General features: G+C 40.9%; 1 protein-coding gene across 4 annotated transcripts in view; it reads left to right on the plus strand.

Moving 5' to 3' along the window:
• The first annotated feature begins 882 nt into the window (after positions 1–882).
• Positions 883–17077, plus strand: part of celf5a (cugbp, Elav-like family member 5a) — a 180031-nt gene continuing 163836 nt past the window's right edge. For all 4 annotated transcript variants that reach the window (XM_046392403.1, XM_046392404.1, XM_046392406.1 and 1 more), the window contains exons 1-2: positions 883–1664; positions 16809–16891. In XM_046392403.1, coding sequence (XP_046248359.1) covers positions 1307–1664; positions 16809–16891 — 441 coding nt within the window. In that variant the 5' untranslated portion in view covers positions 883–1306. The remainder of the gene's footprint in view (positions 1665–16808; positions 16892–17077) is intronic.

Here is a 17077-nt window from a genome sequence, read left to right on the forward strand (position 1 = left end):
TGGCAACAGGAGAGAGACCACAAGGCTGTAATGATCACTATCCTTTTCTCCTTTCTCCTCCTCCTTCTGTCCTTTTCAGATGGTGTGAATCTATGAAGTTTGAAAAGTCCTGACAAACAACGCTCGAACATGGATTTCAGTTTACATCTTGCAGTTTTAAAGTAACACAAATGTGCAGACAACTGCGATCCATCCGTTTTTGGCTCAAAGGTGGCCGTTAAGCTTTTTGATATTTTTGCTCGATTTGAGCTTCTTTGTGACTAATCCTCTGCATTTCACACACTGCAGTGGACAGTTTTTATAATTAGGACTTGGGAAGTGATGGATTACTGGACCTGCTGAATATTTTCCGTTTAGCTGCAGAAGAAGTAATTCTGTACATTTACTCAAGTACTGTGCTGAAGCAAAGTCAAGGCACAAATTTTGTCTGGGCACATTAAAACTTTGTGAGATTTTATAATTCTCTTCAGCACAGTTCAGAGGGAAATGCTGCACTGCTTCACCTCATTTATCTACAACGTTTCTGCACATTCAGTTAATTCTTATCCAACCACAGCAGTAACTTTGTAGATACATCTTTACTTTACGTCAGCATTTTGCTATACTGACATACTGCTGTCACAGTAACAAATCAATCATTTTTAAAGAACGTTGTATGATTAATGTTCACATACTGCCAACACTTGCATACTTTAATTCAAGTAAAGTTTATATGAAAGGCTTTTACTCATTTGATTTTTTTCAAGGAAGACATCTTGACCTGTGACAGAAGGAAAAGCACAGGTGTAAATAATAAACTTAATGACTCATCAGGACACTTAAAAAAAAGGAGCCATCATTAAGGTTATCTGTAACACCTGTGCTTTTCCTGCTAGGACAAGTTGAAATGCCTGCTGTGCAAAAGACCTGTGGAGTATTTTCTGCTAGGATTTGCAATTCCTCTACTGTTCCTCTACAGAAAGAACAGCTTTATTTATGTACGCTCAGTCACGTTCAAAACAAGAAAGAAAGAAAGAAACGTAAAAAAGAAAAAGGCGGTCGGAGCCCACATTGCAAACAATACTTACCAGCCTAAGTCACAGTTCTCCATCACTGCCACTGGGTGTCGCCCCACAGCATCTAATATCGGTCCTGTGCGCTTATTCCGCCACCACCCCCCCCCCCCCCCCCCCCCTTTTGCCTTGTACTGTGTGTGCGTGTGTGTTGTGTGTCGGATAGAAAGTCAGCCTGGTTTCCAGCTGAGTGCTTGCTCTCTCACAGTGTGTGTGTGTGTTGTCATTATTATCCACTCTGCTCCCAGCTCAGAATGGCCAGATTCACTCAGACTGAAACAAGAAGGCAGCACCATCCACAGCAGCCCCAGCCCGCTCACTCCAGCCTGGTTTTCACCGGACCGGGGGCACCACCGACCCAACAGCCACTACTACTTATCCCACATCAGCACCAGTACCCTCAGATCACATTTCCGAAACCCATGAACGGGTCAGAACCCATTTCAATTCATCCGGAGAGCGGCAACATGAAAGACCAAGATGCCATTAAGCTGTTTATCGGGCAGATACCGCGGAACTTGGAAGAAAAAGACCTGAAACCGCTGTTTGAACAGTTTGGGAAAATCCACGAACTGACAGTTCTAAAGGACCGATACACCGGCATGCACAAAGGTAATGTGTCGCCGCTCCAATGGCTGGGCCCATAAAATAACTGTTTATTATTACCTGTACCTTGGCAACTCATTGGTGTTGAAATAGTGACGCGAAAATACGGGGGTTTGTCACTTTTTTTTCCCAAAGCGTTTCATCACGCTATCGTCTAATCCAGATATGATATCTGCGTACTGTTCTAAACAATTCATGAAACCATGTGCATCATTGCTTAGCCTACACATTTCCATCCAAAATGCATGATGTTTGTCGGTTATGATTGCATTATAAATCATAAGTTCTTCTTATTATTTTTTCCCCACAGCCTCTTATTTTTAGAGCATTTCTTATTCCAGCTTGTTAATTCCTCATTTTTCTACACACGGACAACAAAGATGGAAGATAGTCAAATGTCCCGAGCGTTTACAGTATCACCATGTTCCGTGTTTTATCGCAGCTGAACAGTATTTTCTTAACGCGCTCTTAAGTGGGGCAGAGGCGCTTGGAAAGGATGCATTTTTAAAGAGCCTTCCTCTGCCAGTCCCCGTCTTTTTGCGTAGGGGCGGCATCATTTATTCATCCATATGATTTCTTTAACATCTCCCCATGTGCGAATGGAATTGGGTGCAATCCCGACACGGCGAAATCAGTTCAATACCACAATGTCTCCAAAGGGCGCAAGAGCTGTCGCAAGATGACGGACGGCGCCACAGAGAGTGGGCAGTGATGCTGCGCTGCCTCTGCTGAAATGGAAGGCAGGCGGGTGTAAATCCACTCAGCTCATGAAGCTGGTTACCAAAGGATGTATAGTGAACATCACTGACTGATAGGACTGATAAACCATAACACCCCCCCAAACACACACACACACACACACACACTACAGTAGTCCCCTCACTGTCAATCCACGCAATGTTGACGTCGTCGTCGTCGTCATCATCATGAACTTTAATTTTGTCGAATTTATTTCATTTCATTTGTACTTCATTTGCTCAGCCGTTTGGACAAAAACAATAACTTCTTTGGAGTTGCACAGGGATGTACCTCTGTGTTGGCTGACCTAATCACAGTGACCTTTACAGACATCAGGACACATGATAGCAATGACTGTGAGCAGCATCGTAGTAATTAGTTTCAGTGTAATCATAATTTTACCGTATTGGATCAGTACACTGTTGATTTTGTTTGAAACACATCATTCTAACCCAGAAGTTCTGACACGCTTTATTCTCTTGCATAACATTTATGGTTTAGCATGTTTTTGTCACCTCTGTTTGTAAAACTGTCCATGAGATGTCACAGACCAAAACCATGACTGTCACTTTGTCGGTGTTGGTACAAAAAAAGGGCCTCTTTCGCCTCCTTTGGATTCGTCACTTTGCAGTCCTGCAGAGCAGATGTTGATATGAGAAAGACGTTAGTACAGGAGATAAGCCTTTTATTGCAGTGACATTTAGAAAAGACAAATGACAATCTCTGACAATAATGTGAATGCCATTTGCAGATGCTGCAAACAATATTATGTTTTCTGTGACATATAGAATCACCATCAGCAGCTATTACATTTGTTACCATCACAAAGGTTGGCCAAAGATGTCACAAAGCCATTGCACTGACACTGTATCAGAAATCTGGTTACGTTTTACGTCAGTGCCAGTGTGTTCATTAACATGCTAGGGTTGATTTCACAGAATTGAAACACAGAAACACAGAATTGAAGAGAAGAAGAGACTTTAAATAAGATTAAGACAAATGAAATTAAATGAACTGGAGCCAAGAAAGATCCTACAAATGAAAAACATATTTTCATAAACAGATTTTTATTTTTGATGGGCATATCCAAGTTGAAATTAGCTGTTGATCTAAAATATCTACTTGAGTCTGAAAAATATCTGTGATCACATTTTGGTTCAAAAAAAAAAAAAAAAAAGTTTATGAAGGCTTGATCCCATCATGAGATTATCCTATCATAGCTTCTCTTAGCCACATATTTCACGAAGCTGAACGCTCCCGATTCCACAGTTGATATTGTCAGTGTGTAGAAGGGAGGATATTTCTTTCAGTGCAGCACTCACTTGGCATTCATCGATATGTGTTTGTGCATGTGTGTGCATACATATACTAAAATGTCATTGCCCTGTGTTGCATAATGATTGCAGTATTTAACTCCTGAGTGTTGGTCGTCTTATGATGGTGACAGGAAAAAGGCAGTTCAGGCTCTAAGATGTGTTTCCGTGCACAGAGAATACAGCTTTGATAGATGTGTAAAGAATTACAATGAAATATATGGTGCAATAACAAGTATTCAATTAACTCAGTTTATGATATATAGTTGAAGTTTAGTATGAATACAGTGAATTATTTTGCTCACCTAGATTTTTTATTTTTTTTACATTTGAAAACTTTCTTGTCTTTTGTTCTTTATATTATTATAACTAACATCAGTTAATACATCATTCATCCTCTGACAGTTAAGTATCAGTTGAAAAAAATAAATGAGCTGTACTGTTTTTAATTCAGTAAAAATATATCTTTCTCAGGTCCTCAACAGTTGAAAAAGCTTTGTAAGAAAGTGACCCCCCCACCCCTTTAAAAAGTGTATAAAGACCAAAAAGAAGTGAACTTCTATTCAATGTTTATCAGTCCCAGGTTTTGTTAAAATTTGGTTTATTAAATAACCCCAAAATTTAAAAATTAGCTTGTCTAAATGTAGGAAGAAAAAAGTCTTTGATCTGAGTTATATTTATTCATAAACTTATAAATGACTTATAATTTTTTTAGATAAGCACTGTTAGGTCAATTGGTCTAAATGGTTTAAAATGTAATGAATCCAAGGCACACAGTTAACAATATATAATCAAAATCTAATATCACAATGATCTCTGATGAGGTTGTTTTATAGTTAATCATGTCATTAAGCAGAAAAGGATTAACGAGTATGGATCCTGATGGAAACACTAGAACCGCAGCCTCAAAGACTGGACAGAGGGATAAACACACACACACACACACACACACACACACTTTCATCAGTAGTGTAGTGCACTTGTAGTCACTGCACTTATTTTATCATTTTGATTCTTACTTCATCCACTTTGTGCTTTGTGTGTTTAGTATTTTTTCTTTTCTTATGCAACTATTTCTCCCCTTGGTAATCCATGAGGGAAAACATGGAATTAGTTTGTAAAGCGTGATAATAATGCATGGCCATAATAACTTGACTCAAGAGGATTAGCAAATGTGCATTGTCTGAAGCAGCAGTCTCTTGGGTGATCAGCTGGTTGCCTCCCTAAACAGTGGCTGCCTCTGCCAATTAAAAATTCAGTCTAGTCTGGCTTTTGAAATGATTAATTCTGCCCACGCTGTCGATGGCCTGCCAATTATTGTCGCCCAATTGGTATTAATAGGTGGAGGATTTCCTGATGTTGAATTTATCATAGGCTGTGAAAACTTCTCCCTTTGGCTCTAATTAGCTTTCACTTATAGCACATACAGAGCACACACTAGCACGTTTATGCGCATGCATATATGCAGAACCAATGATTTAAGCCTTGTATATTGTATGTTTAGGTTGCTGTTTTATTTTTATTTATCTTTCAAAAAGTGGATGCAAACATGAAAAGCACACAGAGCAATTTGGAGTTGGTTTCAGTGTAGATTTTTATTGGATTGCTCTATTTATCTGGACAGATTTTATCCTTTCAGTTTGATTGAGGTTGACTAATCTTCCCTCGTGCAGTTAAGTAACACGCACTCCAACTAGAGTGAACAAGAGTGAAGAGAAGCTTTTTCTTTTTTTTTTTTCCTCTGCAGGTGTGATTCAGCACAGCAGACGGACAAAAACAATCCGTACACCGCTTCAGTCTGCCGACATACTCAGTCCTGGTCTCAATATTAAGCTATTGTGGGGTATCATTGTGTTAATGCATTTATAAATGGACCAGAGATATTGCCCTAGACCCCGGCCAAGCAGAAGCACATTAAATCACTGAATAATCTAATGAAATATTTATTCAAGTTTTTATTTTTTCTCCCTCTGAGCTCGTCTGATGGATAGCGTTCCTCTGTGGGTTGCCCTCACAATAAAAATGAGAAAGGGAAGGAAATGTAGTTGGAACATAGCATATGCATCAAATTAAAATGATTTGGTATTAACATGAGACTGCAGTTTTCATATATGAGATTGTACCTGAAAGGCAGCAGCATTGATTGAACTCTGATTTGCTGGAGGCTCTCTCTCCTCTCTTATATGATGGAAGTGTGAGTGCATCTACACGTCTCCATATTGTGTGTGTGCTTTATGGAAAGTGTCAAAGATCATAGCACTGCTGTAGGACAGCATCTCCCCTGAGGAAACAGATGGGATAAATTCACTTACAGACTATAAACAGAGCTGTAGAAGTGACATGGACGGTACATGCACAACATGCTGTGATGGTATTACTGACTTAACAGACATCAGTGTAGCTTATTGTAAGCCTCACTATTGCATGGCTGCTAATGAAATTACACAACTTTGTATAGGGTTTAAGAACGAATTGATTCCATTTCAGCTGAGCATGTGAACACTGAGACAGAGGAAAAACAATTCTCAGTCTCCTTGCAGTTTGGTGATTCGATTTAACAATCCAGAATAAAATCTTCTGTCAGGGCTAGTGAGCGAAGGCCACCGAGCCAAGCTAATGCAGTAACAACACTTGCTTTGCAATCTTTGAACGTCTGTAAATATTGTAATAAGCAACAGGGCTTTCCTCATAAAAGATGCAGCAGCTCAGCTGGTACTGACAGGCGCTATGGGCCTTGACTTCAGGATGAGGAGCGTCGCCTCCCACTCCTCTACTATTCTGTTGGCTTTCCAAGGAGATTGCCAATCTCAGAAGCGGACAAGGCCGTGCTCTGCTGGAGGTTAGTGTCCGCACATAAAACTCACCTGGCTTTTGTTCTGTCTTCGCTTCTTTCCCCTTAATCCCTGCTCGAGAGAGCCTTTCAGATGGATTGATTTCCTGCTCCGATGCAACATTCATTACGGCTCGCAGTATATTATGCTTGCACTGTGGTGGAAGTGCTGTTATTCCATGACCTTTCTGGAATATGTTTGCTCTTAATAGGTGCCTGGAGCAGAGACAGATATGGGAAGATGTACTGTGAGGTTTAAGAGAAAACATGGACCATTTTAATCACTGACACATTTGTTTATGAATCTGTTCAACACTTGTATTTCATTAAATAGACTAGCTGAAGCTCTGCGGTGGTTTGTTTCAGATGGTGTGTATTAGCATGGGTGTTCAGACACTATAAAAGGCTTTTTATCCCACGGCCATTGGAAGTAAACCCTCTTGTTATTCTGTCCCTCTGGCATGTGCTTATACTTATGATTTTGTTGATGCAAATATTTTGATGATATAATTGTTTCTGTGATATAATAATGTCATGAACATATCCCAAAATGTGTTTTTAACATGTATTTTAAAAATGACCAATAATGCTTGAAAAGGGAAAGAAAGAAGCTCTCTGTTATGAATGAATTCTAGAAATACTATGGCTATTTTTGACAAAAACAAGAGAAAAGATCAATTTGAATTTATTAAAATTGTTGAAACTGAAACTTCATTTTGCCTTTTGTGGCTGTTTTAGGATTTTGTGCTGAATTATTTTTGCAGTGTTTTAGGTCACACTTCTCTTTTAAAGGTAGAGTCAGTAGAAGTGTACCTCTTTCTTGTTCATGCACAAAGGTCACAGCTATTTCCTTAGTCTAAATAGAGGGATAGAAGCCTATCTATTTTGTATGGGTAGCTTAGCAGAGAGTGCCATTGCCCACAGAGCAGAGTGTACTCTTATGAGGGGGGAGTTATAAAGGCACAGAGGGGGAAGAAAAGGAGGGAGTGAGAGAGGAGGGGGTTGGTGGTTTCTGTTAGAATAGCATGAGCTCTTTAATGTTGTGTTTGAGCCTGGCTGGGCACAGATTCATTTTAGAAGGAAAATGAAATAACAAGGGAGAGGGGAGAGAGGAGATTTTAATGCAATGTTTTGTGATAATCCCTCTCCATTTTGGAATGGTTCAGGAGAACTCATGCGATAAAGCCTTGTACAAGCCTGGAAAATAATAAGTTATTTGTCTTGCCTTATAGTACTGTGCTCTTGGAGGGCTCGCTAACCCCCGTGTATTGGCCAAAAAACAATCACAGATTAGTCAAGCTGTCACATCACTCTGACTGCCAAATGGCTGAGCCCTTGATGCTGGTGTGAATGAACAATGCATAAATGTCGTACATGTATCTGCCTGAGAGTGCACGCGAACACAAAGCCACGTGAATATGACTTAGCACTGTCACACGATTGAATTGGACAGGGTGGATGGCAGATGCATGCGGCGGGGTCCACAAGGCAAATGACAGACAGACACGTGGGCACCAAACAATGGATATAGGGACAGACGGATGAGTGGAGGGGAAAAGATGAAGTGTTTGTCAGAGACGTAGAAACAAATAGTTGCTTTTATCCCAAGGCTGATGGGGGAGTAGATTGATGGCTCAGCTTGGCGACATGGGGTACCCCTGCCCCCCCGACAGGCTGAGAGCCGTTTGGACCCCGAAGGGCAGGGCTGATGGAGGAGGAGCAGCAGAGGCCAAGTTTGGCAGATGTGTAATATAATCACCTGAAAACTGTTAACATGAAAATTTCCCCCTTGTAACAGTTGTAATACTTATTCCAATATTACTGCTTCTGCTGCCAGTGCAAATAGTATGACTTCTAGTACTGATCTCAGAGGCGATTTATTATTTAATGTCTGTTATTATTTCCAAAAGTAAACTGTAAAAATATGTATATTATATCTAACAATAGAGGCCAAAAGGAAGTATGTTGACACCAAAAATAATACCCACATTACCTTCTTAATAATGGTAAACAACACCATCAGCAACAAGGCCTTTCTCCTACAGATATTAAACAAGTTCCAACTTGTGATGAAGACACTTTTTAGATTGGAAAATGTCTATGAGTGCTCACATCCATGAGGGATGTGTGAAGATACATGCTGCTCAGCACAGTTATAAATAGAAATTCTGTGGTATTTCCGAAAATAGGTTAAGCTGCCATCGCTGCACTGCTGGCATGACATCACTGATTGCCTGCCAGCCTCCCCCAAAAGACTGCTCCCATACTGTGCTCAAAAGGAGGGAGAGGATGGGGAGGGAGGGGGTTGGAGCATCTGTGTGCGACTGTAGGGCCATATCCCCCTCATTTCCAGCATCAACCCCCCCCATCCCTTCCATCACGCAGCCATCTCTCCCCTCGATTCTTCCATCTATCTTCCCCCCCTGAAGTGGCGACACTGTGGCTAACAGTCTCTGTGCTTTATTGCCAGAGACACAAACTGGTCAAGGGCTTTGTACTGGAGATGTATCGCATCCACATTTTTTAAGTGTGATACAAGCAAATTGTGTGCCAAATAGTGCAGAAGAAACGGATGAAAGATGGAATTTGTGCTTCTTACTTGATGATCAAATGTTAATGTGGTTGAACGAGCAGAGTATGTGGACTTAATATGAGTTCCAACGTGGCACTTGTTCTGTGGTTCTCTATTCAACGGTAGATCTGACTTAATTAAAAAAGGCTACTCAAATTAATTAATGGCTGACTAGTTCTCATTTCTGTTTCATGTGCTCTTTGGGTTCACTTAAGAGTTCTTTCTTTGCCATTCTTCTGATCTATCTATCTATCTATCTATCTATCTATCTATCTATCTATCTATCTATCTATCTATCTATCTATCTATCTATCTATCTATCTATCTTTGCCTTATTTTGTTATTTCTTTCTTATTTGGTCATTAGCAGGATGGTATTTCTGGAATCTACAAGGCTGAATGTGGTTACCAGAAAATATATGTCAATGCAATTAACACTCTGGTGCCTGCTTGTTAATCAGACCATTAGTGTTAATTATTACTCTTCTCCAGCTGAGTGGTGACATGAGATAAATAAAGAAAGAAAGAAAGCTGGGACAAGGACATGAAGTTGTTTTTTGGCATGCAGAGCATAATTGAAAGTAAGTGTTTGGAATACAGCATGCGCTGCTCCTTTCCGTACATGCACTGAATAGAAAGAACAATTATAAGAAGCACTCATCACAAGTTTGCTAATAAAGCTAATGTTTCAGCTCAAGGTGGGTTGTGCATAGCAGGGAAATGAAGAAGAGTGTGTGTGTGTGTGTGTGTGTGCGCGCGCGTGCGTGTGTGGTACAGCCACATAGTGTTTTTTCCCCTCCTCACAAGTCTTTCCTCCTCATTCCTCTTTCACTCCATCCGAGCAACCTCTGGGTCTTTGAAGTGCTGCCTTTAAAGGTATCTAAAATCAAAATGACTGAAAACATGATCTGTCTCTTAGTCAGCAGTCCGTTTGTAGCTGTCAGTCATCTATGTTGGTGACTTTGCTATGATCAATTGATCATTCTCATAAGGTTTAAATGCCTTTTCCATCTGCATTATTAAGAATATTACATCAAATATGTCTATTAGGAACATTAAATGAAGACTTTCCATCAGTGGAAATGTGTTGTACTATACACAGCAGAAGGCCATGGGTGTGAGCCAAGTCAATGTGATTTTATTATGTCCTTTTGCCTGGTCTTGTTTGTTTTTCCAGTAGGTTGTTACAGTACACGAAAAGAAGGAGATGCTGTTTTCTGACTTTGCCTTTGGAGGGGGGCTCAGAAAAACTTTTATTGATTTCTGTGTAAATCCCCTGGTTGGAGCAGACTAGGCTGGGGGAAGGAGGAAGCCACAATGGGCTGGAGAGACGGGATTTGGCAGGTAAACTCATGCTGCCCTCCCAGAAGTAGCACTGCAGAAAGCAGTAAGTGTGAAGCTACACATTATTTACAGCTCTGTGAAACTCCATCCATTAACAGTGACAATTAGCTTGCTCATCAGGGATGCAGGCCACTAGATGTATTTATAGATCGAGCCCCGGCTTTAATAGCAGAAGAGGGATGAAGTACACTGGTAGTCTACAAATGTCTGGCCTGACTTTGACGGCTACAGCACAGTGGAAGATGCCAAAGTGCTATATCTGAGAACCCCATACTGAAGGAGTTCTGGCCAACTTTGGGATGGAGTGTCTAGTTGCCTTATATCACATCACCTCTCGAAATTGCACCTACTGCCAAACAGAATAATCTTGGAACTACTTGGAACTGTATTACTCATTTCAGTTTTTAATGCTGCTCCACCTACAGACACATATGTCAGCTGTATGAAGAACCCATTGTGGCCTTAGAGAACTATTTAACCTTAAACCAACACAACATATTGTGAGTATGAGGATGTCAAAGTCCATCTCTCTTCATAGTCATGATAGCTTCTTTGCCCCACTATTGATCCTGAAACAAACAGAAACAATTTATTGCATCTGTCACATTCATTAGGCAATGCATGCCACAACATTATGTGCACCTTAATGTAAATGTAAATACACATGTTCATGCATGCACACAGGCTGTCCTTCGGGATGTGCTGTGTGTGGATCTGTTTGACTGCTGCTTGGAGACCAGCGTAGTGTCTATGAGTGTGTAGCAACAAATCAATTTGTTAGGTCTCTTACTCAGGGGTCAGAGAGGATACTAGGGATGGTCTGGGGACTATTTCTTGCCCTCATGATGGACACGAATGCTCCTCTGTGACATTCATCCTCTGCCAGCTATTCCTCAAGGTGAGGGAATGATGGAAGGGGTAGTGAAAGGAGTACCAGAGGAGGATTTGGAGGTGGATGTTGCAGAGATGAAGGGATAGAGTGATTGATGAAGGAGTGATGGAAGAGTGTAGTCAGCTTTAGGATCATGAGATGGTGACTGAGCACAGGCGCTGGCTGCCTTTAAGGTGGCTGTCTGACTTAATTAAGGTTAACAGGTTACGCTAGGCTACTGCTTATATTACAGCACTCATTACAAGCCCATTAGGCCCGGGCAGAGAAAATATTGTTGTCAGAACAATGAATGAGAGCATTTTGGAAAGTCCCTGTCAACTCCATGCTCCAGCTCTTCCTTGTTATAGCTCTATGTCTGTCCTCACTCTGTCCTCTTTCTTCCTGAACATCAGCACGATTGTTTGAGTATGTGAGCAAACTGAGGATCTTTTCTTCAAAGGTGAGGGAGTGATTATATGAGTTAAAAGCTTCTCCGAGACCAGACTGATTACCCCCCTCATGGTCAATCTGCGCCACTGAGCCTCCTGCCTCCCTGGCTGGCAATGATTCAGGTCATAATCACATTGTATCAGCGCTGATGATGTACGTTTCAGCTTCCGACCCCTCTGAAAGGCAATAAGTTTCCCCGGAGCCCCACATGGCAGTAAATGAAGTAAGCAAGTAATCTACCCACAGTGATAGCATTTTACAAAGAGTGTAAATGATGTGTGAGGGTGCAGACGAGGTTGGTGCCAGGACTGGCTTGGTCTCTGCTACCTTCACACTTTCTGCCTAAGGAAATGCCACACTGAGAGCAAGTTCACACCTTTTCATAACACTGGGGCAGTTTGGCTCCTCTGGGGCCACGAGATGGAGAAAAGGGAGCAAAGTGCGCATGAATTATGAACATATGAATAGGATTCATATGTTAGACAGTTCTGCAGTACACGATTTATGCCCAATGATGGCATCGTCACAGCAAATAAAAGTTTATCAGCTAACTAAATTGACAGCAAAACACTAGACAAATGCAGACAGCCTTGGCAGCAACATGACAAAACAGTTTCACTGCTCATAAAGGCCTTTGCATCAACTCTAAAACAGTCAGCTAAATACACTGCTTATTCAACAAATACTACTTGACCCTAGCCCTTTTAACACTCCTTATTAAAAGCTTGCTTCCTGCTATTTTGTTTCTGCATAAAAATGAATTGTAATGTTAACATTCATGTCTCCACCAGTCCCTTTTCCACAAGGCTTCGACAGCTTCGTTGTCTTAAGGGCCGCTACAGGAAATCTTTCCTCCCACTGTCCATGTAGCTGTATTGTACAGTAGCAGTGACTGACCTCTTGCACATTTTATTTAGTCGTACTTCATTTAGAATACTTAACTTTATTTTTATGTAGATATATATTATATATATAATATAATATAATATTACATATATCTCTTTTATTATTTATCTATGCCTGTGGGGCATCACATCAGTTTCTGAGTAAGATGCCAGTGCGGAGAGATAAGCTGCTGCAGAAAAATGTGTGCAACAAGACTTATAAGGAGGACAACATCATATATTTTTAGTAGATTATAGTGTTTATTGTGAAAGTTAATTATGTTGAAGGTCATTGTATTGATTAATACGTACATATTTTCAAGGAGAATTGATTTTACTCCTATACTCCTAATAGTCCTGTAGAATAATTTATGAATGATAGTGGCTTTGGCTAATTTATGCAAGACAGGTTTATGAGTTTGATTGATGATGATGCTGAATAACTCAGTCAGTCTGTCTTGTGTTTTCCCTCACCACAGTTAGTTACCTTTCAGTCATTTTGTGCCTTAGCTGTGGACTTGAATTAGGGACAGATAGGGCAATGTGTTTGCTTTGAGGGTAAAATGTCAGTAATTTTATTATATGCTTTTTCACAAAGCACATTTCTGATGTGCCAAAGTTGGGATGCGATACCTGCCCCCTGGGTGAGCACGAGCAAATATTATCAGAGCTCATGTTTCCATGTAAGAAGAAAAACTTAGATAGATAGATACTTTATTGATCCCAAGGAAAATTCAAGCAACGAATTCAAGATGGTCAAAGGTGACACTTAACCTTGGTGACGTGTGTCCAAGAAGCACAATGCCACTTTGTTATTAAGAGTAAACAAAAGCTTTGGGTATACTTCATTGTAACCATGAAGATAAAGCAATATCTTAATAATTGCAGGATACATCCATCCATCCATCCATTTTCTATACCGCTTATCCGTCAGGGTCGCGGGGGGGCTGGAGCCTATCCCAGCTGACTACGGGCGAGAGGCAGGGTACACCCTGGACTGGTTGCCAGTCAATCACAGGGCCAACACACAAAGACAAACAACCACACACTCTCACACTCACACCTAGGGGCAATTTAGAGTAGTCAATTAACCTAATGTGCATGTTTTTGGTATTGTGGGAGGAAGCCGGAGAACCCGGAGAAAACCCACGCAGGCACAGGGAGGACATGCAAACTCCACATAGAAGGGCCCAGACCGGGATTCGAACCTGGGACCCTCTTGCTATGAGGCGACAGTGCTAACCACTGCACCACCGTGCCGCCCTGCAGGATACAAACTTTGTCAAATGGTTTTTGCACAGATATTTCATATGGACAGCATTTGTGTGTGTGTAAATAAGAAAGTGAGCACAGTGAAACATATCATACAAAAGGTGCAGTAGGTTCATATCTATGTATTGGTGTGTTCATATCTGTCTGTATGCATTTACATTTGTCTGTAAAGGTAAATACTACACAACACTGTAATTTCAAACAGGTAGTAGTAATGGGTGACCAACTAAAGCTTACTCAATGATGACAATATAACCTTGATTTTTGAATGTTGTTTATGGACACTATGTTTCACTTTCATCCCAAAGTGGGTTACACAAAGGAACTACACAATGAATCTGAGTTGATGGGTTGTTGTATACTAAATACAAAAGTGATAATTATAGAACACACAGTCCACACTTTTAATATGCAGTGTGGAATCTGGGCACAGTCAGTGTGTTGATTGAGTAAATGTGCTAGAAAAGTGCTTAGAGAGAGCATTGCGTTCAGATATATATGTGTGTGTGTGTGTGTGTGTGTGTGTGTGTGTGTTTACGTACACACAGATGTTATCAACTGGACCTGTACTTGACTTTAACAGTTAGAATAATATTCTACTGCGCTGCACCAGATACACACAGTTTGGGTGATGGAGAGCACAGGCCGCAATGAATGTAAATGGCTGCTGTCACCACCGTTCCACAGTATGTACCACCAGTCATTCTCTCATTCTGTCTCTCTCTCTCTCTCTCTCTCTCTCTCACTTGTGAAGACTCTTTAATTACATGACAGTTCAACACGGCGAAGATGGAGATTCTCAGACATTTTTCCCAGTACACACATCATGCACACTTAAAAATATATCATTAAGAAATGGGAGAAGAGAGAAGCTGGAGTTGGCACTGATGAAGATAAAGAGGTCGGGAATGAGGAACAGAGAGAAGGGAAAAGGGAATAAAGACGAGAGGGGGAATTTCTTCTTTTTGGAACTCAAATCAGTGTGTGAGATAAGGCTGTTTTAGGTTTCTGTTAAATGGTGGAGAGGATCATCTCCTCACAATAGGAAGGCTTTCCCCATTGCTGTGTCAGCAGACTCCAATTACAGTGGCTTTTTGTTGTGTTTCAAACAATTTCATCATGCTCCCCCTCACACTTTTGCACTTGGCATGCAATGCAGCACTGGCAATTTGTACGTGTTTGGATTCCAATTATGGACTTGATAAAGCTTTTTTGCCTGTGGCCTGCAAATTCTTATTAAGCCATACATTAAAGAGCACAGAATCACATTTAAATGGAGTTCATGTTTCTCTTTTGTTTGCCAGTGTTGTGGTTGTTATTAATTTATTCTCAATGCCCTATGCATTACACATTAACAAATAAATCGTGTTTGTGATTGTAATGCAAAATACTTGTTTCTTATTCAGAGATAGGGCCAGCATTTGTCAAGTAAACCAACAACAAGCCCAGAGAGAGAGAGCGAAAAAGAGAGAAAAACAACCACCAAAATGGAGCCATTCTCTCCTATTACCCTCAGCCATTTGTCAAACAAACAAACCAACCAACCAAAAACAACAATGACATTTCAACAGTCGCAGTATTTCTTTACGAGCTGATGCCTAAGAGAGAAAGGGAATTAGACAGCAGTGTGAGTGATTGAGTGATTTGCTTGGTGGCCATTGGAAATCATTAGGTTAGGGGTGCTGGGACAAGGGAGCCTATGGGGAGGGCTGCATCATGACACCAATGCTACAGTCAGCCAACTCAAAGGTCACGACCCCGGACAGACTTCATCACTATCTGCCCTTTCTCACGCTGAACAGGATGGCAGTGTGCCGACTGACTGTCCCAAACAAAAGGAGGAAGTTTATGAAATAGAAGAGAGAGAATGAATGTGATTTGGATAAGAGTGATCAAATACTTGCTGCACATGAATGTGCAGGTGTGCAAGCACACAAACACTTGTGCTGACACTTTAGGCTTAGGACAGCAAGGCAAAACATGTTACGGTCCAATCAATGAATCAATGATTGACATGGCATTTTAACCCCGCTCTTTGGTTCAGTCCTGCAGAGGTTACAGGGGAGACAGCCAAAGTGCAAGGGTCAAATGGCGAAAAACATACACATTCACAGGCACATGGCCAAAATTAGTCGTAAACTAATCGTAATCGTAAATCGTAAAATTGAAAGTGCTCTTTCATGCAACAAGAAAAATGGATTGGAATATTGTCTGTGTAAAGACATGTAATACACCACCACCCAGTGAATACACTTGGCTGCTGAAATGAGATCCAAAATGCAGTGGCTGCTATCAAACCATCTTTAGAGTGGCAGAAATATGATGCATGGTAACCCATATGAACCTCATTAATAGAACACAAGCAAATCTATTTATTCAGACAGTCAGGGGGAAAATGATTGCCTCAATACTCCATCTGGTTTCTCTCCATCTTATGTCCTCTCTCTCTCCCTCCCTCTTCTCTTCTCTTCTCTTCTCTTCTCTTCTCTTCTCTTCTCTTCTCTTCTCTTCTGCTTCCCTCCTTTGCCCTCCCACGATTGAAAATTATCAGCATGTATCCCGATGACTTGCACTGGTGCCTGTTTCTGTTAGCTTGTTCTTTTCATTCCAACAATTTTTCACTAAGCCACGAGACCCTCAGTCTAGAGCTGGTCTGTCAATTTTGTTAATTGCTCAGTATCAGGGTATAAGAACTCATTATATTAAAGCAGGCCAAACTTATGGTCCGATTGCTTTTTTCCCCTTAGTTATTATTTCTTTAAAACTGCTGTGTATTTTTGTAATGATATCAAAGATTTTATACATTGTTTTTGTTTGCTTGAGTCTGATGTTATGCTATGTTTGATTCTGATGAAGTTTATATGTGGTGTGTCCCAGGCTGTGCATTCCTCACCTACTGCGCTCGAGAATCGGCCATCAAAGCCCAGAACGCCCTCCATGAACAGAAAACACTGCCAGGGGTAAGTGTCTGTCTGTCTGTCTATCTGTCTCTCTTTCTCTTTTTTTTTCTCTATGGTGGTCAGCTGTGCCATCTGCACTCGGCTGCACACCAGCCGGCATTCTCCTTGTACAGTCCCAGAGACGAAAAACACTTTGGAAAGCAATTCAATCAATAGCTCAGTCGCTTTGAAGGCTGCTTTCAACTT

This window comes from Scatophagus argus, chromosome 6 (genome assembly GCF_020382885.2).
Source record: "Scatophagus argus isolate fScaArg1 chromosome 6, fScaArg1.pri, whole genome shotgun sequence".
NCBI classification, from domain to species: Eukaryota; Metazoa; Chordata; class Actinopteri; family Scatophagidae; genus Scatophagus; species Scatophagus argus.